Source organism: Zootoca vivipara, chromosome 3 (assembly GCF_965207765.1).
Source record: "Zootoca vivipara chromosome 3, rZooViv2.hap1.1, whole genome shotgun sequence".
Classification (NCBI taxonomy): Eukaryota; Metazoa; Chordata; class Lepidosauria; order Squamata; family Lacertidae; genus Zootoca; species Zootoca vivipara.
Window position 1 is genome coordinate 4,637,002 of NC_142586.1, and position 26,488 is coordinate 4,663,489.

General features: G+C 44.9%; 2 protein-coding genes across 9 annotated transcripts in view; both read right to left on the reverse strand.

Annotated features, from left to right (window-relative positions):
- PHF11 (PHD finger protein 11) overlaps positions 1-5,954 on the reverse strand; it is a 21,101-nt gene extending 15,147 nt beyond the window's left edge. The window contains exons 1-3 of the mRNA XM_088667137.1: positions 5,892-5,954; positions 2,030-2,163; positions 1,460-1,567 (exon numbers count right to left, since the gene is read on the reverse strand). Coding sequence (XP_088523263.1) covers positions 1,460-1,567; positions 2,030-2,137 — 216 coding nt within the window. The 5' untranslated portion in view covers positions 2,138-2,163; positions 5,892-5,954. The remainder of the gene's footprint in view (positions 1-1,459; positions 1,568-2,029; positions 2,164-5,891) is intronic.
- On the reverse strand, positions 2,030-26,068 carry SETDB2 (SET domain bifurcated histone lysine methyltransferase 2). 8 transcript variants are annotated; one of them, XM_088667113.1, is made up of 13 exons: positions 26,016-26,068; positions 23,948-24,070; positions 23,705-23,770; positions 21,193-21,295; positions 19,612-20,169; positions 18,479-18,598; positions 16,244-16,413; positions 14,624-14,834; positions 13,704-13,809; positions 12,828-12,927; positions 11,653-11,975; positions 10,147-10,235; positions 2,030-2,163 (listed from the first exon to the last, which is right to left on the reverse strand). In XM_088667113.1, the coding sequence occupies exons 1-13, from the start codon at positions 26,026-26,028 to the stop codon at positions 2,160-2,162; spliced, it is 1,986 nt and encodes a 661-aa protein (XP_088523239.1). In that variant the 5' UTR covers positions 26,029-26,068; the 3' UTR covers positions 2,030-2,159. The 8 variants fall into 8 exon arrangements, with proteins under 8 accessions (XP_088523239.1, XP_088523238.1, XP_088523237.1 ...); XM_088667112.1 differs by lacking the exon at positions 2,030-2,163 and adding an exon at positions 7,783-8,589 and having other exon boundaries at positions 19,612-20,166; XM_088667111.1 differs by lacking the exon at positions 2,030-2,163 and adding an exon at positions 7,783-8,589.
- Positions 26,069-26,488: the final 420 nt, after the last annotated feature.

Genomic DNA, 26,488 nt, shown 5'->3' on the forward strand with positions numbered 1-26,488 from the left:
CACTCGCTGGTCCCTCCTCTTCCTGTTGCGCGCGCTGCAGGTCCCCGCCGGTCCCGCTGCTGGGTTGGCGCTTGGCGCTGGCGCTACGGGACGCAGCAAGAGCCGCAGCGCGCGCTGCTCCGAGCCGGGATCCGGCAAGAGCCTCAGCGCGCGCCGCGTGAAGCCCCGACCCGGCGGGACCCAGCAGCGTGCCCTGCTGAAGCGCAGACAACGCGCCCAGCAGCGCAGCAGCAGCCGGACAGGGGAGGTACCATACTGTAATTTTTTAAAAAAATAATAAGACACCCCCCGAAAATAAGCCATAGGCTTATTTTCTTGAGAAAAAAAGATTATAAGACATGACTTATAATATGAGAAACACGGTAGGATACCTTCGGGAGAAGAAAAATCCAAGGAACAGTAAACCCTACATCAGCGTTTCTCAACCGCTGTTCCGCGGCACACTAGTGTGCCGTGAGACGCTGGCTGGTGTGCCGCGATGTGCGGCGACGAGAAGGGCGATTTGCATTGTCACGTGCCTGGCGGCCGCCAATACACAATACTGACCCGCCGGAAAGCAATATTTCTCCTCCTCTTTCCCAAGGCTCAGTGCAAACGAGCCTGGCGGCCGCCAATAAACAGCACTGACCCGCCGGAAAGCAATATTTGGCAAGTGTTTCTTACAGTCATAATTATAATATAGGGTGGCACAGAGTTAATTTTTTAAACTTTTTGAATGGTGGTGTGCCTCGTGATTTTTTTCACGGAACAAGTGTGCCGTGGCCCAAAAAAGGTTGAGAAACACTGCCCTACATAAATCTGGAGTGTAGTCCCAGGACAGTTGGATGGTGCCTTGTATGCCTCTGCTTTCCTTTGGACCCCATCAGCGAGACTGAGAGGTGCAGGGGACTTGTTGTCTGAGCAGCCCAGGACCGTCAGACCCATTGCCCAGGCATGCGCCCAGGGAGGTCACTTTGAGACAGACAGGTGCCAGCAGCAGCTATTACATTTCTAGTAGCAAAGCATTAGATAATGTAATTTGCAATCAAGACTACAGTTACCTTATATACAATGGGATGTTGTTAAGGATCACAATCTGATGATGTAAGAATTCAGACTTCAAATTGGCGCGAACATTGTTTATCCCTTTGATGGCATTTTAGGTACAGTTCTTAGAGTGCACAAGGGATGCTTTGAGGGAAAAAGCCAGACATTTAGCCAAGACTATTGCTTCTCCCTTCATTTCAGAGAAATCTAGTGAGGAAGAGTGGTTGCCAAAGCAAGTCTTTCATTGCTATTACAATGGCAGGGTTTGTTTTTTTGAGCAGCATTACGTTAAAGTGTTCTTTTCTCAGAATACTTGCCAGTATATGCCTCTTAACTAAACACCCCTGACCTAAGCATCAAAAGAAATAATTCTGAACTAATTCTTCATAATCTGCTTTTATACACATAAAAATGTAAAAGGTTGGTGTCTCACCAGCCTCTTTCCTCTTTTTATCTCACTCGTTACTGAAGCCACATCAAACCTTATATCGAGATTCTCAGGGTTATGTTCTTCAGATTCCACAAATCCGGAGGAATATAGCTAAAAATAAAAACATAAATGAAAAGAAGTAAAAAATCAAACCAGGAGATACTACAATGAAGCAATAAGGAACAGCAGCAACAGTTGGGAAGTGATTTAATTTAGTGTTCTATCATATATTTGTTTCTTTTGCATGGTTCTCTGCATCTTATCCGCAATTAAGAACCATTCAAAATAATGTATATACAGTACTTGGATTTTATTTTAACTACCACTTTTCCAGGTTGAGCATGCAACAGCCCTCCCCAGCCTTATGCCCTCAAAATGTTTTGGAGTACCAACTTGTTTAAATTATTGTTTAAATTAAATTATTGTTTAATATGGAGGAATGGTTGTAGAAGTTATTGTAGATAAAGTTGATGTGTTTATTAGAGAAAAAACTATTGCTGAAATTTATTAGTAACAATAATTAGCGAACCATTTTTGGTTTTTCTGTAAAAAGCAAAATGAAGTAATCCTCACCAAACAATCTTGATGAACTGCAAGGTTCTGTCCTTCAGCCACATACATAATGGCACATTCTTCACCATCTGGGCAAAATGCACATTGTCTTCTTACCATCTTTGCCATTATCCAAATTAGCTTAGCAAAGTCACCTTAGAAAAGGATTTTAAAGATTAGCACAACACAAACACCATCCCTGAACTCTAGATGCATATAACTAGAATATCCTCAATGTTATCAGTGAACTTCTTTAAAAGCCTTACTTTACTCCCCAAATGTAATGGAACTAGAGGCCTTTGATCCAGTGGAGGGATCCAGCGGCAAAAGGGAAGAGATTTCGCTGATCTCTCCCAACTCTCCAGAGCTAATTTTGGGTACAAGGCACTGCAGGGGGAAGGAAATCAGCAGTCATCATCTCTCTCTCCCTTCTGCTGGTAAAATTATTCCCTGAGCAGAACTCTACTTATAGGTGCTACTATGGATTTTAGCCAATGAAGGAGATAGTCTACATGATATATTTTACATTTTATTTAAAAGCATTTACTTAATTTTTTAAAAAGCATTGCTTAAGTTTTTAGAACAAAGAACAGTACAAATAAAAATCTTAACTGCAACCACTGAGCATCTGAATACAGGTCAAAATAGTTATAAATATACTAATAGATCTTAAATATGTACACTTGACATAGGGGAAAAGGTAGGCAAGAAAGGAACATTCCATAGATGAAGACCCTCAGGAATGTTGAAGGAAGACTCACTGTGTTTTGTTTCTGATTTTTCATTTATAAACAAGATACAAAAAAACTGCAACAAAAAATCAAAGCACTCAGATATTAATTCATATAATGAAGACATAAAATACGAAGCATCCAATGCTAGATGTTTGAGGGATAAAAGGTAAAGGGACCCCTGACCATTAGGTCCAGTTGCAGACGACTCTGGAGTTGTGGCGCTCATCTCGCTCTACAGGCCTAGGGAGACGGTGTTTGTCCACAGACAGCTTCCGGGTCATATGGCCAGCATGGCTAAGCCGCTTCTGGCGAACCAGAGCAGTGCACGGAAACACCGTTTACCTTCCCGCCGGAGTGGTACATATTTATCTACTTGCACTTTGACGTGCTTTCGAACTGCTAGGTTGGCAGGAGCAGGGACCGAGCAACGGGAGCTCACCCCGTCACAGGGATTCGAACCACCGACCTTCTGATCAGCAAGCCCTAGGCTCAGTGGTTTAACCCACAGTGCCACCCGCGTCCCGTTTGAGGGATAGAATAGAATAGTAATTTATTTGCCAAGTACTTACATACTTGGAATTTGCTTTGGCTAATTTTACAATGTAAACATACTTTATACAAAATACTTTATACAAAATATCTGTGTGAGGATCAGAGTATGCAGAACACTATTTCAAGCAAAGAGGAGCCACTCTGACTGCGCCTGGAGCTTTTGCCTTCTGTCCCTGTAGTGACTTCAGAACAGGTTGAGGTGGTTGTTGGTGCCTCTGGCGCCGAGTGAATTGCTCTAGTAGTTGATAATGCTTGACTTTGCTATAAAACGGATTCAGGTCATTTGCCAATTTTTGACTCTCCGGAGCAGAAGAATATGTTCTCTTATATTCAGTAAAAGTTGTTCTCTTATATTCAGAAATGTTCTGTAAATTCTTCTGAAGAGTAGCCGAGACATGTTTGAGAATTGAGTCCGAATCATAGGTTCGTTTTGCCACTATAATCTCCTTCGTCAGTGCGCTCTTAGCTTGGTTGTACAAATTTCTGTCTCCTTTCCTCGAACCCTGCTGTCAGGGAGGTTGCTGGCTACCCTCGAGCAACGACACTCCAAACCATCTTGTCTTTAAGACTTTTATTGTGAATATTATTTACAGTGAAGAGCTTCATGAAAACATGTCTACTCAGTGCTATCAGATTCTCCCAATGGCGCTTTTCGGCTCCTCCCACAGCAGAGTAGTTTGGGGACCCCAAATCTCCCCCCCTGTGTTTGCAAGCCGCTGATCGCCTCAGTTCCGGGGTGAATTTGAAAGGACGCCCCTCTGGTGTTTCCCCGCTAGAAACCTCTGCTGGCCCCTCCTCCCTTGCTGGTATCATGGGCTGTAGGCGGGGCTCCTGGATGCTGCCTGAGCCCTGGACCCCTCTGCTCACTTCCTCCTTCCTGTCTCCTGCCCCTCCTTTGAAGAACTGGATTTGATGAGGGGTGGCTGTTCCCTGTAAGCCCACCCCCTTACACCTCCTCTTTAGCATATCAGAGTTTCCTTGATTAATAAGGTGCAGATCATCCATTTTATTGTCAAGTGTTTGAAGATTTAAGAGGTACAGTATATAGATGGTAAAGCCTATCTCATTCCTCGCCTTTGTAGCTTAATCAAAGCGCTAGCACTTTTTTGACGTCGTATCCAGATCCTGCAAGGAGGTACAACTCCTTCATCCAAAATGTCTTCGCAATTTCCCTTAAAATTGGAGCACAAGTACATGAAAAGGCTGCTCTGGTGTTTATAATCTCAACCCTGGAAAATGTAATCCGGGGTGGTTAGCCATAAGCCATAAGCAGTGATAATAATAGTAAAAAATCCCTTTCACTCTAACAATTCCGTTAGGCAGTGGCCTCTTTAACGGCTCACTCCTTAGCAGTCCTTATCTCCAATCCTTGTCTAGACGCTGTCATAAGAGGCAGTAGGAGCCATAAAACCGTAAACTCCTAAACTCTTAAAACAAAAACAGTGAAACAGCACCTTAAAAACATTCATAAGCATGTAAAAAAGCCAGGTACGTTACAGAGCAAAAGCCATGGCTGCCCTTCTCTGCGCCATTTTTAACTATCTTTCTAAAAAGCCCCCACAAGATGCTCCACAGTTTCCAATGACTGCTCTTCAGCTGCATATACATGTTTTAACAGCTTTGGAGACAAAACCCCGTCCCACATGTACTATGGGGTCAAGGAGCCATCCTTCAATGCCACTCTTGGGAACTCAACTGTGCAGGTCGGAATGGTGCCACTGGAATACCTGCCTCCAATACAAATCACACACAGCTGATCCAGCAAGATGAGTGAGAGATCAAGAGAAAAAGGTCACCCCCCCCCCAAGATAAATCCAAGAATAATTCAGTTTCAGGTCACCCAGCAACACTTGAAATAGGTAGTTTTGCTCTAACCCTCTCCACCCCCCCACTCCCACCCCTGGGTCCAGTGTAGGCTTTTTAAGAAGCAGGCACCCCATGGCCACGTAAGACAGTGAGCCCCAGCCCAATCCTCCACGAGGCAGGCACAACCTGGTGGACCCAGGAGGGCACCCAGAGAGCTCCTGGTCAGAGGGGGAAGGGAGGGTGGAAATGTCCGGGGATGGCTTGAAAGGGAGAAGGCGCTCAGCGCAATGGGGAGAGAGGCATCCCAAACAACGAGGCCTCTACCTTCCACTTCTGCAGCCGCCGCCCCCCAGTTTCCCCTTCTCTTTCTCACAGGCACCGGCTACCCCCTCCCCGCCTTTCTCCCCCTCCTGAGGGGTCCCTGCCCTGACGGAGCAGCCCTTCGGACGGGCAGTGCAGGCGAGAGAACGAGGGCGGCGGAGACGGGGCCGGGCCGCCCTCCTCCCTCGCGCCCCCAGAGGCCTCCTCCTCCTGCCGCCTGAGGGGCAGCCGGAGCCCGCGGAGCAACGCCTCCCCCAGAGGCCCGGGTCCCGGGGAGGCGGCGCGCACAGCTTCGCGCGGGAGGGAGAGGGAGAGGCAGCAGCAGCCGCGCGCCCGGGCCTCCCCTCGCCGGGAGCAAAAGCGCGCGACGAGCCCGGGCCGCCGGAGGGAGCTGGCGGGGCAGCCGAGAAGGCCGAGACCGCCCGAGGAAAGGAGGGGGGCAGCCCGTCCCGCCCCCCCCCGGCACTCACCGTTCTGCAGTGGCCCCAGCGGCGGCTTCCGCAGCGCCTTTTCCGCAAGGCCCGGGTGACGTCACCGGCTGAGGACGTTTCCGCTGCGCGCGCACGGGCGGGGGGGCGAGGCGGGGGGGGGATCCCGCACCGCTCGGGGTGTTTCCCGCCCGCGGAACCCCGAGCCAACGTGGCGAGGCAAACACGCCGAGGTAACCCCGGAGGGAAGATCGCAGCGCGGTGGGCTTGGCACTGTGTGAGCTGCTTCGCGGCCTCAAGCCTTCGCGGGAAGGCGAACAAGCCGAAGAGAGGAGCCGCAAGCCTTTCCGCCGAGACTGCCGGCTCCCCGACACGCCGAGGCCAAGGACGCGAGAGGGGCGCTGCTTCACGGCTGCATGGCGGGCAGTGAAACGCCCGTTCCAGCCCGATTTCAGCCCTTTCCAGCCCAAAGGCTTGAGCCGCGAGTATTGGGGGTGCCTAGAATGGGAGCAGCAGCCAAGAAGGGTTAATTTAACCCAAGTTAGGAAGAACGTCAATGAGTCAACATTGGAGAAGACTACACTTAGTCATAAGTTAGGAAGAATTGTTGCGGAGCTGGAAAACACCCCAGCACATGCGCTTTGCCTAAATTCCCAATTGGCTTCGATTTGCCAGTGGGTTGTAACTACTACAGAGTAACCATAGAATTGGCTAATAGTAGACGCACATGGAGCACAGAAATGTGTAAGAGTACTGTTGAGGTCAGTTCTCTGCTGACTTTCCAGCATACAGTGGTACCTGGCAAAACAATTTTAATTCAATTCGTTTTGCGAAAAATTCGTATTGCGAATTGCGGTTTCCCATAGGAATGCATAGAAACTTAATGCATTCCTATTGGCTCCGGGGGACTAGCGGCAGTAGCGGGGCTTCCTCTAGGAAGGCAGGCAGGCGGCAAGCAGCCCCAGAGCAGCGGGCGCTGCTTGCCGCCTGCCTGCCTTCCCCGAGGAAGCCCCGCTGCCACCACCAGATGGCGGGGAAGGCAGGCAGGCGGCAAGCAGTGCCTGCTGAGCTTCGGCTCCGGGGCTGTTGTCGCCTGCCTGCCTGCCTTCCCCGAGCTTCACTTCGGCTTGCACTGACAACTGTAGCACGGCAAGAAGGCAAAGAAGATCAGCTGTCAGCCTTCTTGCCACACTATAGCTGGTTCCCCTTTGCATTCTGCTGGTCTCCGCCCATTGCTGCTTGCGGAGAGCAGCTGTTCTGCAGCTTCGTCTTGCGAAGCGCGGCCATAGAAGGCAAAGCGCGGCCATAGAAGGCTTCGTCTTGTGAGTTTTTCATTGCGCGATGCATTCGTCTAGCGGGGTACCTCTGTACACTAGTAGTAATAAAGGCCTAACTTCACTGAGTCTCATGATTGGAATGTAGTAACAGAGGGATACAATCTATTTCAGAGAAATAGACAAAACAGAGCCCGGAGCTGCGCGGCCGGGCTGGCGGGCGAGCACAGCGCGGCGGGCGGGGGTGCAGCTCCGCAGTGGGCGGGTGGGCGCAGCTGTGCAGCGACCCCCTGGCGGGCTGGTGCCCTGCGCCACCCACCCTGGCCATAGGGCCGGCCCTGAGAGTGCCTGTCAATTGGATGCACAGCTACTAAGAACACAACACACCTGTTCTGAAACTTCCAAAATGGTTTACCACTTTATTTGGATGACAAGCACAAGGTGATAGTTGTTACTTTGGGGAAATCATGAAGATCTGTAAGAGCATCTCACAGAATGCCTTTTCCCACACAGATTGGCAAATAACGCCATGCTCCGTATTCCTTTATCTCATAAAGTAAGTATTGGTGGATCTTACGCCGATCCTCCTTCAGCAGACACCCTGCAAGGCTGTGCAGCCCAGTGCACTGGTTCAGGAACAGAACTTCAGGAACAGTAACTTGATTTCCAGTTGCTTTTATTATATACAGCAGAGCAAAACCAAAAGCAAAGTATTTACAAGTTACCATACTCATCTAACACACACCAACTATCTCCAGACTCACTCAAAACTCTCAAAACAACCTTGCAGTATCATGCTGCTTATCAGGAAACTTTAATCCAATCACAGCCTGTTGCTAGGCCTCTAGGTTGCTGGGCCAACTTTAGTCACATAGTCCAGCCAATCTGGCTGCTTGCCAGCTTTCTAATCGCTTCTCCAAAGCTGCCTTACTTTCTCAGATTTTAACAGTAAGATGGTCATCTACAAGGTAAAGGTAAAGGCCATCAGGTCCAGTCGTGTCCGACTCTGGGGTTGCGGCACTCATCTCGCTCTATAGGCCGAGGGAGCCGGCGTTTGTCTGCAGACAGCTTCCGGGTCATGTGGCCAGAAAGTTTGAAAGCACGTCAAAGTGCAAGTAGATGAATAGGGACCGCTCCGGCGGGAAGGTAAACGGCGTTTCCGTGCGCTGCTCTGGTTGGCGAGAAGCAGCTTTGTCATGCTGGCCACATGACCTGGAAGCTGTACGCTTTACCTTAAGGTGCTACTGGAAGGAATTTTTTTATTTTGTCCCAAAATATGTTTGGGTTCAAAGTGAGTATTGGGTCTGGAAAACGTTGAAGATACCTCAACTAACAAGACTAAAAAACTCTATAATATTTTTTTCCTGCAGTTATGAGCGCCACACTGACAAGTAGTCTCTGTCTCAGGCATGCTTCCAGCTTCATAGCCATAATCCCATGTGAGTTCTGTTCCAGCCTTTACATGCCTAGGATGCAAACATATCACACAGTGAATAGAACAGCAACCAAAGGCAGTTGAATATTTTATGCTCAACAGCTAAAACAGGGTGTAAAACTACCCACAAGCCCAACTTCACACACACCTATTGCAATGGGATTATTCTGCGGTGAGGGAAAGGCACTCTACATAAGATCAGTCACTTTTACCTCGTGAGCAAAATTTGGGGAGGTAAGAAGTTGACAGTATCATGCAGAGAGGTCTTTTGCCACGAGGGTCCCATACAAATGGGGACCCGGTGGTGTGATGCCTCCTCTCCTTTCCTAAAACCAGCCCACTGTGCCAGCCTTTTCTATGCATAACACAGCCTGACCAAAATGAGGGACGATTAAACCTATGTGCGCTCTTTCTCTGTGGCTTTCCTCAAAGCAAGAGCAGGGAGGGAAGAAAGGTCTGGATTACCAAACAAGGAATAGTGACACCTAAAGGAATTGGGACCTTTTCTTTTGCAGTACCTTCTGACTGAGTCTTGGCTCAGCATGACCAAGAGATGGCAAATTTATCATGTGGGATCTTCCAGATTTGGAGGAGATTTGGGGGCTGAGCAAACCCTACCAAATTTCAAGCTGGGAACTTTCAGCAACACAAAACAGAACAGTGAATATTTAATAAACTAAAGAAGCTGGTCAGAAAACTGTCTAGTGAAGTGTCTTTCAACTGAAAAACGAAGTCAGTAAATTCTTGTGTCCTGAGCTGAAAGCCAAATCATGAACTGTACGGACATTATCTTTTAGCCTCAGTTTGCAGATCTGTCAAACTACAATTCATTTTGCAGGGTTGGGCAACTAGAGATTATAATTTCAACAAAATTTCTTACATTTTCATTTACAAAACATTGGCTACACAAAACAATTATAGTTATCAGCAAGCCAACATTCCCAATATGCAACTGAAGAGATAGTAGGTAATTGAGAAGGGAGAATTTTTAGTTATGTACTTGCAGCCCCTTTAAGCAGGGAAACAAACCAAGAATTAACCATAGCTTCCCATTACAATAGTTTGTTCATATCTGAATTCCGGCTTCTTTGTGAGCCATACCATACTTCCTGATTTGCATGCAGTGGAAAACTATAATTAATTGCAGTTTCTTGGTTTCCTTTTCCTTTTCTACAGGTACACAAAGCTTGTGCAAATCCAGTTATGGCTTAATTATGGCTTGTTTCCTTAACCAGGATGAAGGAAACAAATCATTAATCAGTTTAGTGTACTGAGCTGTTCCTTGAAGTCATGTTAGTTAATCACCCACTTCTGTCATAGTGATGCACGCAGAGATGTGCCATTATGGCTTAAGCAGCAACCGACAATCACACAGACACACATTTTGTCTTTATAAAAAGAACTCCTGCCACAGTATTTTTCTAGCAAAATAAAGTACTGTTTGGATGGCAGCAAAGTGTGTGCTGAAACCTAGGCTGTAAAGATCAACATCAAAGGGGGATGACAACTCCTTCCCCCCCCCCTAGTTGGAAACATTTTTTTTTCTCTTTCAGCGGGATGAAGATGAAAGCAAGAAAATACATCAAACCTGTTTGTGAAGAATGCCACCCACTGGAAATTTCTGTTGTGGGTCTCTACAAATACACTCTGTACAAAGAGATTAGGGGAGCAGCTGTGCTGTAAACAGAACAAACCAAGGAAAGTTAAAATGACAGGTTCTGCTTTTAAGATACTTTCTTGTGTAAATGTTAGTTTAGAAAAACATCTCTAAAGTGCTCTTGTTTTACAGTAAGATCTTCCCTTTGATCCCAAAACAGATACTTAACATCAACAGTACAGGAGGCAGAGCAGAGATCTACTTTTAAACGAGTAATATTTTGTGACAATAATATTGAGATGACTATGCATTGCTTTATTGCCCGTGTTCCTGAAGAATCTTGATCTGACAGCCAAGGGCAATCCTGCTAGAACAACACAGTGTGGGTGCTTGAAAATGGGGGAGAGGGAGAGAGAGAGAGAGGCACCCTTCTGAGTGCCAAACTGCAAAAGCAAAAGGATCACTCTCTCTGGGATGCTAGGCAGTAAAAGGGAAGAACATTGCTCAGGGACCACGACCTCTGGCTCCGTGGAGGGGGCTGCCAGCACAGGACTGGGTTGGAATAGCAGCTGCAGACATGCAGAGCAAATAACAGCTGTGCTAGTAGCCATAAATCCTAGTTAACTGTTGAATGCAGCAAGCCTCCTATGTCCGAGCAAAACAAGCATTTCAAACCTGGAGCCTGGAGAAGAGAAGGTTAAGGGGTGATATGATAGCCATGTTCAAATATATGAAAGGATGTCATATGGAGGAGGGAGAAAGATTGTTTTCTGCTGCTCCAGAGAAGCGGACACGGAGCAATGGATTCAAACTTCAAGAAAGAAGATTCCACCTAAACATTAGGAAGAACTTCCTGACAGTAAGAGCTGTTCGGCAGTGGAATTTGCTACCTAGGAGTGTGGTGGAGTCTCCTTCTTTGGAGGTCTTTAAGCAGAGGCTTGACAGCCATATGTCAAGAATGCTTTGATGGTGTTTCCTGCTTGGCAGGGGGTTGGACTGGATGGCCCTTGTGGTCTCTTCCAACTTTATGATTCTATGATTCTATGAAACTATCTTGCAAGCTAGGCCTTGAGGGTGAAACACCCAGCCACACTCAGTATGAAGGAGGACCTCCGTGAACTGCAGGCAGAAGGCCAGGCATGAGATGCACAGGCCAACTGGAAAACTGACATGGGTGCTGACTGAGGATCTTGGGTGTTAATGTAGGGAAGGGTGGGGAACCTGCTGGACTACAGTTCCCATCATCACCGACCACTGGCCTTGCTGGCGGGAGCTGATGAGAACTGCAGTCCAATAACATCTGGAGGGCCACATATTTCATGCCTCCTCGCCTTGTAGGGAAGCAGTAAGCCAAGGACAAGACAGATACTGGCATGGGGCAGCCCTAATGCCAAAAGCAAAAATGGGGCCTGGGGACCAGATGTGCACTATTTTCAAGGGAGGGAGGTTGTTCATATTCAGAATAGATTTCTGCAACACAATACCACTGTCACTTACATTAAGAAATCTGCCCACATTGCCTTCCTTGGTTGCATCCAGCAAACATGGGATCTCCTTATTCTTTAGGAATGCTTTGCTATCTTCCGTTGCTTGCTTCTCATGAGCAGATTCTCTTCTCCCTCTCTTGAAACTTTTCTTGTGTGTGTCTTGAGTCCAGAATAGGTCCTTCCTTTTCTTTTTAATCTCTCTGTCATCTTGCACAGCTGGCTTACTGCTCAAAGTGGTGATGAAAAGAGGATTCTCTTTAGGGCACTTTAGGGCACTCCCTTCGGACTGTACGGGGCTCACTATTTCACCAAGCTCTTCTTGTAGACTTGATTCTGTCAACACACATTTCAGGACAGGATATCAATAGCGAACATCAAGTTAAACTTGTCCAACAGTTTCAATATCAAACATTCATGCCGTTATTTAAAGTCTCCAGTGTACAATGACAAGTTGCTGTTTGGATGTTGAACTCTCTTTTCCAGTCTCTATAATAAGGATCTTTGTTCTGATTGAAGTTTCAAGTCATGCCAGACTACTGCTCTTTCTTTTCTTTTTTTGACAAGAGTGGATCGGGGGATGCTGTGGACGTAGCATATCTTGATTTCAACAAGGCTTTCAACGAAGTGCCCCACAATATTATTGTGGAGAAGCTGGTAAAATGTGGGTTAGACAATGTTATTGTTACCTAACCCAATCATTCCTCACTGTCCTGGGGAAAAAACTGACGAGTGGGGTGTCTCAGGGTTGTGTTGAACATCTTTTTAAATAACTTTGATAAAAGAATTGAGGGGATACTCATCAAATTTGCAGATGACACAAAATTAGGAGGGGTAGCTAATACCTCAGAAGATAGAATTAGGATTCAAAATTACCTGAACAGATTGGAGAACTAGGCCAAAATGAATTTCAACAGGGACAAATGTAGAAAGCATAGGGACAAATGTAAAGTTCTATACTTACGCAGGAATAACCAGCTGCACAAATATAGGATGGGAGACACCTGGCTTGAGCACAGTACATGTGAAAAAATCTAGAGGTTTTAGTAGACCACATGCTTAACATGAGTCAACAGTGTGATGCAGTAGCAGTAAAAGCTAATGCTATTCCAGGCTGCATCGACAGAAGTACAGGGTCCAAATCAAGGGAAGTCCAAGTGCCACTGCATTCTGCCTGGAGTAACTTACTTTCATCTCCTTTCTTGGCTGCAGCAGTTAGTTTACTTCTTGCTGATTTCTGGCACACAGAACGTCCATCATCATCATCTGAACTGGCATCAGCAATTCCCTCAGAATAAAAATTCATAATCAACTGTTTGCTCTTTGCCCAAAGCCTACACTTCTTTTCTTAACAGATTACCTTGACATGGTGAGGAATAAAATGGCCACTTTCCAGAGCCCAATGCCTTGCACACTGTCATGCAGAATTACCTGAAAATAGGGTCTGGAAATAAAAGGTATTTTATTTACGCTCCAATGTGCGGAAAGTATGTGATAGAAATCACTTTCCCCACTCCTCCTAGCAAGACTTAAACATTCTGTGAATATTCTTTTGCCACCGTGATGTAATCAACTAGTAAGATTTGCTAAGACATCCTCAGAGTAGACTGTAAATTTCAAAGGGTCTACCCTAAGGATGACATAGCTGGATACAATTCACTGTCTACTGTAGTATCTTTCCCATGATCCATAGGAATTTTAGAATAGTATTTTCTGCCCACTGCACTCCCCTTTTCAATGGGCAGACTGAACAAGAAAGCTTTTATCCACTCTCTTTATCACTTCGCCTATGGTGACTTGAGGAGTAGAAGCAGCAGCAGCCGTCGGACGACATAGACTTGGCTACCTGCACCCTGTAATAGGAGTGGGCAGGTCATCCCCTCACTTCTCACAAAACAAGGGTGCACTTGTTTTGTAGAAATACACATTTTACATTGGGGGGGGGAGAGAAGGAAGTAGCAAGCTAGTAACAGATTTTACAAATCATTTTGATATCTGAAAAAAGAATAGACAGAGAAAGCAGGTGAAAACTCATTGAAGACAAAAAAAATGTAGAATTTTTACTAGTTGCTGCCGATGTTTCTGAAGAACAGGTGTTCGAGTTTTCGGTCTTGTGACAGCTTCGTAAGTCTGAGTACTGTTACAGTTGTAGCTTTGACAACACTGAATTCTAAAGAGAAATAGATAAAGGACTTTATGCAACTTGCACAATGAATTATAAAATATTCTTCCTATAAATTTTACCATTTCAAAAGGACAAACAAATTTTCCTAATAAACATATTTATGTACACTTAAAAAAAACAAAAACAAAAAAACCCTTAATATTGGCAAGTGTGTTAACCTTTAGCCTGCTTTAAAACTGTGTGATAGGAAATTGTCTTCAAAGTATAAATGTTCTAATATGCTAGTGTTTCTGTCTTGCAAAACTTCCATATAATAACTTCTGGAATCTCAGATAAATGAGGGAGTTGGGGCATTAGGACCGAGTGTTCAAAATCCTTTGTGGCTTTTAATTCTGAAGATGCAATCATACTGGAAGAAATGCTGAACTGAAGTTGACAAGCTGTCCTCTACTATTTCATTAGATATGTGAAATGTTATTTCTAGCCTGAAAGGTTTCCAACAAAAGACATTTCTAGCCTGAAAGGTTTCCAACAAAAGACATTACCATGCTGCCACTACTATTGTTATTAATATTTTTTGTGCCAGTGGAATTGGGAAGGAACAACACAAAATATAAACGGCTGACCACTGCACTAGCTGGACAAGGCCAGGGTCAATGTCAGCAACTGATAAGGCCAGTCCTTCCTTCCCAAGTGAGGGAGGAGGATGACCAGAAAAAAGGAAGGGAAGCCTGGGGGGAAAAGAATGCCTGAGATATTCACTTGCTGTGTTGCTGAGCTTTCCTTTGATGGAGTTTCCTGGCCATGGAGATCTTGGATAGCACTCACATTGACTCCTAAAATTGTTACTTGAACTTACACACTTTGCTGATCTTCACCTTTTACGGGCAAAGATTTTTGCTTTCTAGTGGTTTGGAGAACTTCAGTCTCTGAATCAGAATAGAGCATATCCAGTTTTATCCTTTTTTTAAATAAAGTGTGGCTTCTGTCACCATTCCCTGTATCTTCCTCTTTAACCTCACCACCTTTATCTTTAGGTTGCCTAGATTCATCTTTGCTCATCAGTTTGCCTAAAGAAAAAAAAGGATATATTCAATATTCTAGTATTTGCAGTGAAAAAGATGGTTATGGGTGCTTGCAGAAGCAATGAATGCATTCAGATCTTCCAAATGTAAGTATTAATCCTAACATTACTGACTCTAAAAGTGAGCTCAGGTGATTAGTTCCAACATAATAGTCCAAATGGGGCTGCTGAGAAACAAGAGAAAAATATCAGTATGTTCAGGGGAACTTCAGGGTCAGCACAACACAGTGTGTGCTCTTGAAAGGTTTATGGCGAAACTCTAATGAAGACTGAGGATGCTCAGCAGTCACAGAATGTGAAAAATGGGCAGAGGAAACCAGGCTGCCGGTGGAGCAGTGTGTTCTGGAGGTCAGCATGGCTGCCTGGGTCCCTGTCCATTTATTCCCTTGAGTACTTGAGTTCCCATGGGTTTGGAAGTGAAACTGGTCCATCCAGTCCATTCAGTGTGGTTTACATCCCATGGTCAGGATAATTGTGGTTGTTTAAATGAATCAAATTGATTTCTCCATATATGGAGGGATCCATGCTGGCTGCAGGCAACACCAGCCTTACATGTTTCTTACAATGGGTATCTGGGATTTGGACTTCCTTTTAAAAAAACTAAGCAGGAGTTGGGGCATGATCTATTCAAGTGTGGGCAAGACACCCACCTGTCTTCTCTCTTGCTGTGAATGCCAGAGGTGCTGGGCCATTATGCAGACTGAGAAGACTTCGTGCATCTCATGTAGGTCTATCCAGTCCTCCCTTTGGACCTCGTGTTTGGTTGTTTGAACTTGGAAGAGGGCCAGCACATAGTTAAAACTACAGAGTTAGTTCCCACAAGAGGTAGGGATGCCCACCCAAGAAGAGGGATGGGTTCTGCCATGTTTACTGTACATATGTATAAGCTCATAACACTTGGAACCTATTTTTACCATCCATTTCCTTTTTGGATACTCAATATTCCAGTTACTGCCTCTCAAGTGTCTAATGTTAACTGTGAATTTTATACCAAGTTATATCAAGTTACAGGTAGGTAGCCGTGTTGGTCTGGGTCGAAGTAAAATAAAAAAATTCCTTCAGTAGCACCTTAAAGACCAACTAAGTTTTTATTTTGGTATGAGCTTTCGTGTGCATGCACACTTCTTCAGATACAAGTTATATCAAGTTTGCTTTGAACTATTTGAAGGACAGTTGTTCCCCCCTCCAAGGTGACTTTTGGGTGGGATTTGTATTTTGGTGACTATTTTAGTATGTTGAAAAGGAAAATGCAATGAATGTAAGTAAGACTATAGTTTATATAACTAAAGGAAATGGAAGAAGATATTTGCATATGCATATCTATTTGTGAAAAAGCAAGTAAAAAATAAAAATAAAGTATGAATTTCCATCCCTTCCTGGACTACATTAAATTACCTGCGTATGTACAAACAAAAGTTCCTTTGTCAATGTCATCAAGGCAACGGACTCCCCAGCCCTTCTTTTCAGTTTTGAAGACCTGCAGCCGAACCTGAAGACCGTGCTGCACTAATCTGTTCTGGCACATCATCTTGTCACAGCTGCATAACACGCTGCATTCATAAATTCTGCCACAAAAAGAAAACAGCAGCATTACAGGTTGAATATTTCAGAGAGTGAACAACATTCAGGACAAAAGAGGATCCTCTTGGAGCTCCAGCACTTTGCTCAGGAGCTGCTGCATGTTTTGATGAGGAAGCTGAAGCAGCAATAGGCACTGCTGGCATAACTGCTAGCACCTACAAGACTTGGAACACCTACAGAAGGAAATGCAAGCCTCACTGCAAGAGATCCACATTGCTATAGGAATCAGCAAATTTACGAATAGTATGAGGCTGAGTTACGCTTAATTAGTGCAAGGAAATGAGAAAGCAAGAGGAGTAGCAATCTATATAAATAAAAATGTAAATGTCTGTTTGGACATGGCCAAAAATCTTCGAAAGTGCTTGACTGATTGCGTTGAAATTTTGACACAATGTTGCATGCGAATATGCGAGTGTTTGTGTATACTTGGATTATATAGATGTCACACCTGTGACAGGTAAGAACATGCTTTTGTGCAAAACAGTGCCATCTGTTGGACATCAAAGCAACACACACTATAGTACATTCTTGACTCCCAGGACGCCGTGGGGAAGGCGGTGGTGTCCTTCTGACGCGAGCGTGCAGAGGGTACTGGGAGTAAAGAGGCATGTTTTCCAACTCAGTATGTTATGCTGTAGATTGGATAATATGTTTGGGGGGAGACTGTTGGGTGCAAGGCTCTATTTTGAAGCAGCAGGTTTCTCTGACTTTATTCAGTTCGGGGGGAAACATGGGAGACGTTCTCAGTTTGATGCTGGGAAAAGCTAAACAAAAGAAAGGTGAAGACGATTAAATCTGGGATGGCGGGATCGGGATCCTGTCCCTCCGCCACCGGCGCCTCAGCTCTCCCTGCCGCCCTCGACATGTCCGCCTTCCCCAAGGAGCTGCAGCTGGACCGCCTGCCCCCTCTCCCCCGGAATCTGCCAGGGGAACCAGGCAGACCCTCCCCAACATGTCCATACGGGATGCGAGGGGGAGAGAGGGGTCGGGGTGGAGGTGGACGTCACGCAGGGGGAATATGACGTCACACACCGGGGGCTACAGAGGGAGGGGTGTTGGTACATCATGTGTCTGTCCTGGGAAATCGGGCCCCTGACGGAGCCTAGGGCTTGCTGATCAGGTCAGTGGTTCGAATCCCCGCAACGGGGTGAGCTCCCGTTGCTTGGTCCCTGTTGGTACCTAACACAACATTTCAAATACTTCAAAAAGATAAAGCAGTATTATTAACTTAAAGTACTCATCTTGCAATAACATATAAACTTTTATCTCAGCTTACTAAAAGTTGAACATCAATGCAGGTTAGAATATCATACTATTTGACCCCAATTAAGAGTCAAATGCAGGAAATTACTTGCCTGGCATCTAAACGTTGATACTGATGGTGCTAGGCCAATGTATCTTGCAATAAATTTATAATATAAATAAAAGAAGTGCTAGCACAGGGGTCCCCAGACTTACCCGGCTGCGGGCCGGAGGGCGGGGGAGTGCGCGCCCGTGCGCATGCGCACACGCACACGGTCGGAAAAAAAATCGCCGAAAATCGCTTGTGCGCATGCGTATGGGCCTCCCCCGACCTGGAAGTGCACCGGAAATGACCTCTTCTGGGTCGGGAGAGGCCCATACGCATGCGCACAAAGGATTTTCAGCGATTTTTTTTCGAATTTTGAAGATCGCCGCCGCGCGCCGTAAGAGCAGGCGGCAGCAGCAGTCGCCGCGGGCCGGATTGGGAGGCCAATTGGGCCGCATCCGGCCCGGGGGCCGTAGTCTGGGGACCCCTGTGCTAGCACATGAGAAATACAATTTCCATCATATTTGTTGCCCAATATTATCTAGGATCCAGGATACCTTTTTAAAAAAGTTTTTTTCTTCCTGGGGCAAATTCAATGCTACAGTTTCCTTCTGTTAAGCTGAAAGCTGCCACTTAAAATAGAACAGCAAAGCAATGGGGTTCCCACCTTCTACATGACCAAAACAAGACACCTTGAATCAAGGACACAATGGAACCACCATGTCTGGCCTTCAGGTAAAAATAAACTTGGGGTTGCATACCCACTGGGCACAGGTCCATCGAGTCTTTTATAATTATATCCATTAGATGCTTCTTCTCCTGAAGACACAGAAGCTTCATGGCAGTTTCTTTCAGTAAGAAGCAGACATGCACATTTTGTCCTAGAAAGCACACAGTAGATCTAGTGCAAATAAGGATATGAAATAAAGCAATATAGCCCCTTTACTCTCTGGACATGGGTTTAATCATTAAATTTTCAAAGGAGCTGATAGGTAGCACAGCAAGCCAATAGCTGTCTCAAGAAAGACAGCTTAGCCAGCAAGTTAAATATTACGGTCCTTTCCATGTAACAGAGCTGCTTATTTAAAACTTTTTATCTTCTCTCCATGATTAAAAAGACTTTTCAGTAAACAGTTTTGAAAAGTACACTAGTGTACCCCACTGTCAGGCTTCAAGGTATCCAATTCCTCCCCCGGTGGCAGCCAAAACGCAGATAAACAAGAAGAGTTCTTGCCACATAATTTATTCAGTATTCAGAGAGAGAAAGAGAGACAAAGGAATGCAGTCTCTATTAAATAATGACATTGCTCAGAGTAAAGTCCAACCCCCTCCCGTCTCTCCTATTCTACGTCATCGCTGCACCAGCTAATCTGAGCTTTCTGCCTCTGAGCTTTCTGCCCTACTACTCAATGCCCGCCTGGACCTGGGAGACGGGGGATCAGGAATGCTTTCCAAGGACATGGAGTCTGCCAGCTGTCTCTTCCCCAGTGCTTCTTCCTGTTGTTCCTCTCCCAATATTTCCTAGCTTTTCTCCTCTGCAGCCTCTGAACTATGGCCTTCTGCAAACCACTGTTCTAAATCTATACTGTCCTCCTGTTCTTGGGAGAAGGGGGGCAGCTCCCACCACTCCTCCTCAGTCCAGCCCCCGACACCCACTCTTTAAATTAGACCCAGGACAGGGATTGCACTGGTCTAGGCCCTTTTTATGAAAAGCATAAGAAGAGAATACAGTGTCCATGCTTGAACTCTGATTATTTGTAGAAATCCGTAAGTCCTCACCTTTGGTAATGCAGTTTAAAGCTGCTAACTCTTTGCAAATCTGTAGATTAAATGCTGCACACCACTCTGCCTCAATATACATGTAAATATGTCCAAGGGTATTTGCAATACATACCTGTCTGTGCAGCCATCTGTGCAACTGCAAGAGTCCAAAAACAGGCTGGAGAAATTGTTCAAGAAGTATCCATGAGGCCATGAGACCTTCCGATATTTAAAGGAAGGGAGTCGATCGTGGTCTAGGTCATTACAGAAAGAAACTGGTATTGTCTCTGCCCCGTTGCTGATATCAAAATCAAACACAAAGGGCTGGCAACTAGGATGGTTTCTAAACACCTGTACATAGGTATTGAAAGAAAAGTGATCTAAATATAAGTAAGTGCACTCTGTCTGAAACAAATAATTCTGAACATCTTGAAAATTTCTCAGACTCCTTCCACAGGGAGCTTTGTATATCACATTGTGTGACTTGGACACAGAATCTGGTTTGGCATGCCATCTTTGGAAGCGACACAGCATTGGCCGATTAAGAGGGTTTTCATCCTTGTATGAATTCCATGGCCTTTTGGCAAGACATTCTTTAGAGCAGACATGATCCTCATAGGGGAATTTTGAAGACACTTCTGCAAGTTCGCCTTTACTCCTTGAATGTATCGCCTCCTTTATCTCCATTCTTCTGTTTACAAGCACACATGCAAGTGTTGAAGAAAAATATGTCAGACAATCAGTAAGTTAGTTAAGATTTTGTTCAGATACAAATGTTGATTGGATTCACTCATTTCGATGCGCATGTTTGGTATCAGCCACACAACAAGCCACAAAAGTGAGCATTTTGATCAAATTTGCATTCTGCATCTATCTTATTAATAATGGTCATAGGAGAACATGTGTGGCAATTGCCGACATCAGTTATGAATGTTTTTCATTTGGTATCCAGAAACCTCTGCTAAAGGAACTCCGGGGTGGGGGTGGAGGAAGAAGGGTTTAATCCAGCATGCCCCAAGCACTAGATTCTGACTTTGTCCACCTGAGCCAAATTCACTTTCTGGTGGGGAGGAGAGAAAGGGATCCCTAGAGGCCTCTGTGTCACCTTTAGCCTACAGAATGAGGATTGGGTCCTTTCCTCCTCCTAAGCAGAGCTGCTCAGATCCTGAAGGGAGGTTAGACAGGAAGACTGGTTTAGAAAACGAGGCAGAATTAGGGAGGAGGGAGCCCAGAAGCGGAAGGCCATCTGGGGAAATGAATGGGCAGAACAGAAAGGGGCAGGCACTGCGCTAGAGAGGACGAAAGTCTATATGCAGGTCTTGCATAACCAGTCACTCTTGGACTAGGGATGAATGAATCACCACTTCACTACATTTCCGTATCGGTGATCCATTCCTTCCTTCCCATTATGGTGCTACAATGAAGGGCAAGCATACTAAAATGTGACCTAAAATAGAAATTTTGGGCCATATTCCATGCATTTTAGTCTGTACTCTATGAGGTGCTGTTATCCTACTGACTGCTTTGTTTACATTCTGCACAGTATTCAGGTGGCTTAAACTGGTTTTGTCTACCTCAAAATGTGGCATGAACAAAATCCTCAAGCATCCCTATATCTGACTGCAAGGTTCTAGTTGGTTTTGTTGTTCCTAATTTTTAGAGTAACAGAACAAACTCCTAAGAAATAAAAGCAACGAAAATATGGTTTACTCACAAAGAAAAATCATCTCCAGGATTTTCTATAATTTCACTTGAGGCAGAAGGATGTAAACCAGGCTCAAATTTCTGTGTATCTTCTTCAGCAACAGCATTATTTACTTTGAAAAGTAAAATATAAACTCTAGCAATATACATTTTAGATTACAATTAAGAACAGTCTTAGGACAGCAAAGACTATTTTAAGTGCATTGTTTTAATACTGAATTATTTCCCACATGACAAGAATCTTTTGCTGTCATCAGCTTGAGTGTCTTCAGTTGTATTACGCCAATCCCACCCTCATGCTTCAAATCATTGTGAAACTTAGTGGATCTGAGGACATATGGGGTATATTTTATCCTACCTCATCCCAGACTCCAAGAGAGCTGGTGATTTTAAGGCAAAATAATTATGTGACTATTGTCAAAACAGAAATCAAAACAGAAATCAACATAATGGATTAATTTGCCACTCCCAGGACTGCAATATATTTGCACAGAATGGGGAGTGGTGGCTTTGTCTTTTGGAAAGATAAAATATGTCAAACACTGTGAGTGGCATTCAACCACGTTTTGCTCAGAATAGAATCATTAAAATCAATGAACAGGACCAAGTTAATTAATTTCAGTGGGTGTGCACTGAGTAAAACTTAGTTGAACACCACCCAAATGTTAAAGATTTCTTCCAACACTTCCAAGAGTTCAACGTTAAGGCCAAAACAGAGGCAAGGTTGGTGATTGATGTGTTGGTGATTGTACACCAGGGTGGATTTGATTTAAATCAAATTGATTTACGTAAATCATGATTTAAATCACTAGTCAGTAAGACTTGATTTTTTATAGAAAAAATCTTTCTATAAAAAGAAAGTCTTTCATTTTTATAGAAAGACTCATTCTTGCTGGTATAATCTTAATATTTACAACCAGATGAAGGTTTCATTTTTGGAATAATAAATTTTCAGAGTAGTTTTTACAGTTATATCAAAAATTACTGATTAGGTTATACTATTGAAATACATAGACAGATAATTGTGAAATTATTGTGAGGTTTAATAAGTTAACTGTTTATATTTGGACAACATTTCTGCTGTACTTTATTGGAAGGAGAAAAATAATAATTTCCTTAATAACAATTTAAACAATTTATTTAACTAAAACAATAGCATTATAGCATATGTATTCATGTTTGTTAACTGATGTGGTTAAATGTTTAAAAACTTAAGACTGAATTTTAGCACACATGAAAAACTTAAAACAAATTCTTATTTCCTTTGGACTATAATGTAACTTAAATAGAAAACTATATTTAAAAAGATTTTTCCTCCAAAAGCATTTTATTTTAAAAATCCAATTTAAATTTTAAAAAACCTTTTTTTAATTAAAAAAAATCATTGGTTTTTATTCACCCTGTTATACACTATGCGCAAGTGGGGAACAATGATTAAATTCAGTGTTTAATTATTACACAAGGAGATTAAGCAGTATGGCCTGGAAATTCCTTCACCAGAAACTCTGGAAAACCACTAACTGCCTTCAGTTGGATGGAATATTAGTCTGACCCAGTAAAAGGGGAACAATTACGTCCCACCTAAACAGAACTCATGTGACCTTCAAAGCAGGGGTGGGAAACCTCAGGCCCAGGGGTAAAATGTGGCCCTCAAAACTCTCCCCAGGCGGCCCCCTCCCTGGCCCAGCTTCACATGCTGCGCTTTGGCCTGACTGGAATGCGTCCTTGAACACTGATAATGCCTCTTGCTGTCTGGATGTGTAAACTAGTCTACTGCAAAAAGGTAAAATTTAAATTACCATATTTTTCCATGTATAAGACTATTTGGGGGGACTCAAAATTAAGAAAATGGGGGAAGATTGCCCCTGTGTATAAGACTACCCCCTTTTTAACATTATTTTTAGCAAAAAAACCAAACACCTAGTCTTATACACGGAAAAGTACGGTAGTTGCTCTGCCCACCTTTTCATCTGACCCCACCCACCAGTAGCATGCGGCCCTTGGAAGGCTGTCTAGAAGAGAACGTGGCCCTCAGATTGGATAGGTTCCCCATTCCTGCTTTAAAGCTTTGGGATGCAGAGCCCAGAGGAAAGGCAGGGCCACCACCGATGCCTTGCAGCTGTAGGTTGGCCGACATGGATGTCACAACTCTCAGCATTCCTAACCTTCTCACGAGAAAATCTAAAATTATTCTCCAAGTTATATACCGCAGACAGATTAAAAGATGTCTGTAACTTGTCAGTGGGGATCAGGAACATATACACCTGCCTGACTTCTACACATTGGACACTATGTTTGAATGGAACAGAGCCCAAGCATCCGTAATCCTAATACTCGAAAGAGAATTGAACAAATCAGGCTACACAATTAGGCTCCCATAGCAACAGGAAGCTCCAACATGCAGGCCAAAGGATAGGGATGGACATCATCCACATCCCAAAACCCAAGGAGTGCCATATTAGAATGGGTTTTCCAGCTTAGTAAAAACCAACACACAGAAAATATGGAAACACTTTTCATACCATTTGTCAGAGGCAGGAGGTTAGTCATATCCACTTGATTCACAAATGCCAAAGCTTGGCAGTACTCTGTTTAAATAAAAGTAACATTGACTTTTAAAAAACTGTACAGCATTAAAAATACGGTCTCTAAAAATGATAACCATACAATAAATGCATGGTAAATCTTAGCTTGCAGCGTTTATTTTGTGTGCAGTATCAATTAAGCCATTCAAGGTTTGACTATGATAACAAAGGATTCCAAACCTTCCTGTGTTGCAGTTCTGTCCTTGATCTTCTGCTTTAGAGACCAAAGTACCTTCTGCATTTGCTCAAATATCAAGTCCACCCGGCTATCTTCCATCTGCCTCCAAAACACTGTTGCATCATCTGTGGGGCAGGGGGGAGTTCTAAGTTACAACAGTTTTTTCTTTAGAAGAAACACCCAAATACCGCCTCTCCAGGTTTATTTCATTGTAAACCTCACCTTCAATCAACTGGGATTCCAGCGCAGTACCCATCCCATCTAAACTCAAATGAACAATTCTAGAAAAACCATTTTTAAAAATTACCGTATAGGTTCTTCTCTTTCCTACTAAAGTCAGCGGACTAACAGCAGGTGCTGTAACACCCCAATGGTTTGACTTCTCCCCAAGGCACACTCCTCCCGAGATAGGCGAATGCCAACATCAAAAATACAGTAGTGCCTGTGTTGGCACCAGGTAGATTTCCAGAGACAGGGAATTCCAAACCCATCGAAGTCCTTTTGTGAGTTTCAAGGTACTGTACATGCCTCACTCAGCAATGGAGAAGAAAGGCATCCACAGCAGATCTTAACATATGGGCACAATGACAGCAGGAAAGGCATCCCTTCAAGTAACTGTGTGCCAAGTCATTTGACTCCTTCTAAATTAGCATTAGGACCCTGAGTAGCTTACAGGCAGACAGTGCAGGATTTTCAGAACTGGTGTTATATAAGCTCAGCTAGACAAGTCAGCCAATACTCTTGCTGCATTCTATACTAGGTGCAGTTTCTAAACAGTTTTAAAGGGCAGTCCATGTAAAGCATATTACAGTAATCTAATCTGGAGTCACCAAAGCATGGATCACTGTATCCAGGTTATTTTTGCCTCCAGTGTTAGAAATTAGTCAGGCGCATTTTCCAGCTGGCACAGGTCCAATAGCAACCGTGTGGAGATCTCTGGGTGCCAGGTTGGCAACTGACATCCCCATCTCCGGCTGGCTTTTAGAAAGTAAGCAGGTAAGCAGAGGAGCTTATTTTTTGCATTAAATCCCACCTTTTTCTCCAAGGACATGGTTCACACACACAGACACACACACATCCCGCAGTGACCCTGTGAGGTAGAGGTTAAGAGGCTGTGACTGGCCCCAGGTCACCCAGTGAGCTACATGATCGAGTGGGGATTTGAACCCTGATCTCCCAGGTCCTCGTCCGACACTCCAGCCTCTGAATGCGAGTTATTGGGGTTCATAAGTGGATGGGCTATGCTTGCTGGCCTCCAATAAGTATCTGGCTGGCTAGTGTGAGAAATGGATGCTGGACTGGATGGGAAAAGAGGGCCCTTCTGGCATTGTTAGAATGTGCAGTGAATTGACACTCCCTGTTGCTTAACAACAGACACAGCTGTTTCCATAATGGAAAAGCATGGAGACCCGAAAGAGCCATTACATTTCAATGCTGTTTTGGTGAGATTTTATTACTCGCTAATAAAAAAGAATCTTCCAAGAATAGTGGAATTGTAGAGCTGGAAGGGGCTCCGGGGGTCCTCTAGTCTAGTCCAACCTCCTGCGAAGCAGGAATCGCAACTAGATCATCCCTGACAAGTGGCCAGCCAAGCTCTGCTCAGAAACCTCCAAGGAAAGGAGGCCACCACCTTCCGAGAGAGTTTATACTGTCAAACAGCTCTGCCTGTCAAGACTCTTATTTTTCGGTTTTTTTAGACTGCCACCTGTGTTTTGCATTCCCTACAAAACCGAACAAAACCATTTTTAAAACAACAACAACAACCAGCTGCAACTAAAAAGTCCCCTTTTTCCTGTTCGGAAACATGGCCGGGGTTCGGGCAGGAGAAGCGGGACGTGGTGGCTGCCCACCCGGTCCTAACGCTGGCGCCGGTCCCGTGGGTTGTGGGAAAGGGCTGCCTGACGCGCAGCGGCCGACGCGCGTCCTGTGAGGGAGGGGCTTAGCAGGCTGCCTCGCGGGTCCCCCCCCCTCCGGCTCAGGCAGCTGCGAAGGGGAGAGAGCGAAGTGCGCGGAAACGGAGGTGGCCAAGCGGGATTTATGCCCCCCTCTCCCCGCCCGCCCGGTCGGTACCTGCCAGGGCCATGGCCGCCCGCCCGCCTCCCTCTCTCTTCCCGGCGGCCCTCGCTGGGCCCCGCCTCCCGCCTCCGGAACACCGCCTCTCGTCGCTTTCTGCGCACGCGCACCGGAGCCCAAGCCCCGCCCCCGCCGCGCTCTGTGACATGCGCAGTAAGCAACTGAGCCCACGGACAGAAAACCGATCCTCGACGGGGGAAATCTGCGCTTGGAAGAAAGACCAAGGAGCCGCGCTCTCAAAGAACGCGAGAAAGGCTTTCCAAACAAGCGCTCACCTCAGTGTCGTCTTGAATTCCATGCTTTTTTTCCAGGGCAACCGAAAGAAACCAGCAAGACTTTAAGGAAGAAATAAACGCACACGCGTCCACACGTGCTTTAAGGCCAGCATTAAAAAAAAAAGAAACCGTTCTTTTTTTTGCAAAAGAAAAAAACAACCACCTCTAGACGAAAACACGATCCCAACCCCTCAG

Excerpts from the sequence above, each read along its gene's own strand:
- SETDB2 (XM_060272260.2), bottom strand. The coding sequence starts at position 24,201 with ATGGGTACTGCGCTGGAATCCCAGTTGATTGAAG. Across the intron at positions 16,414-18,478 it reads GATGGACCTGTGCCCAGTGG|AATTTATGAATGCAGCGTGT; the intron begins GTATGCAACCCC and ends TTTTTGTGGCAG. Across the intron at positions 11,976-12,827 it reads AGCCAAGAAAGGAGATGAAA|AATCAAGTCTACAAGAAGAG; the intron begins GTAAGTTACTCC and ends GTGTGTTGACAG.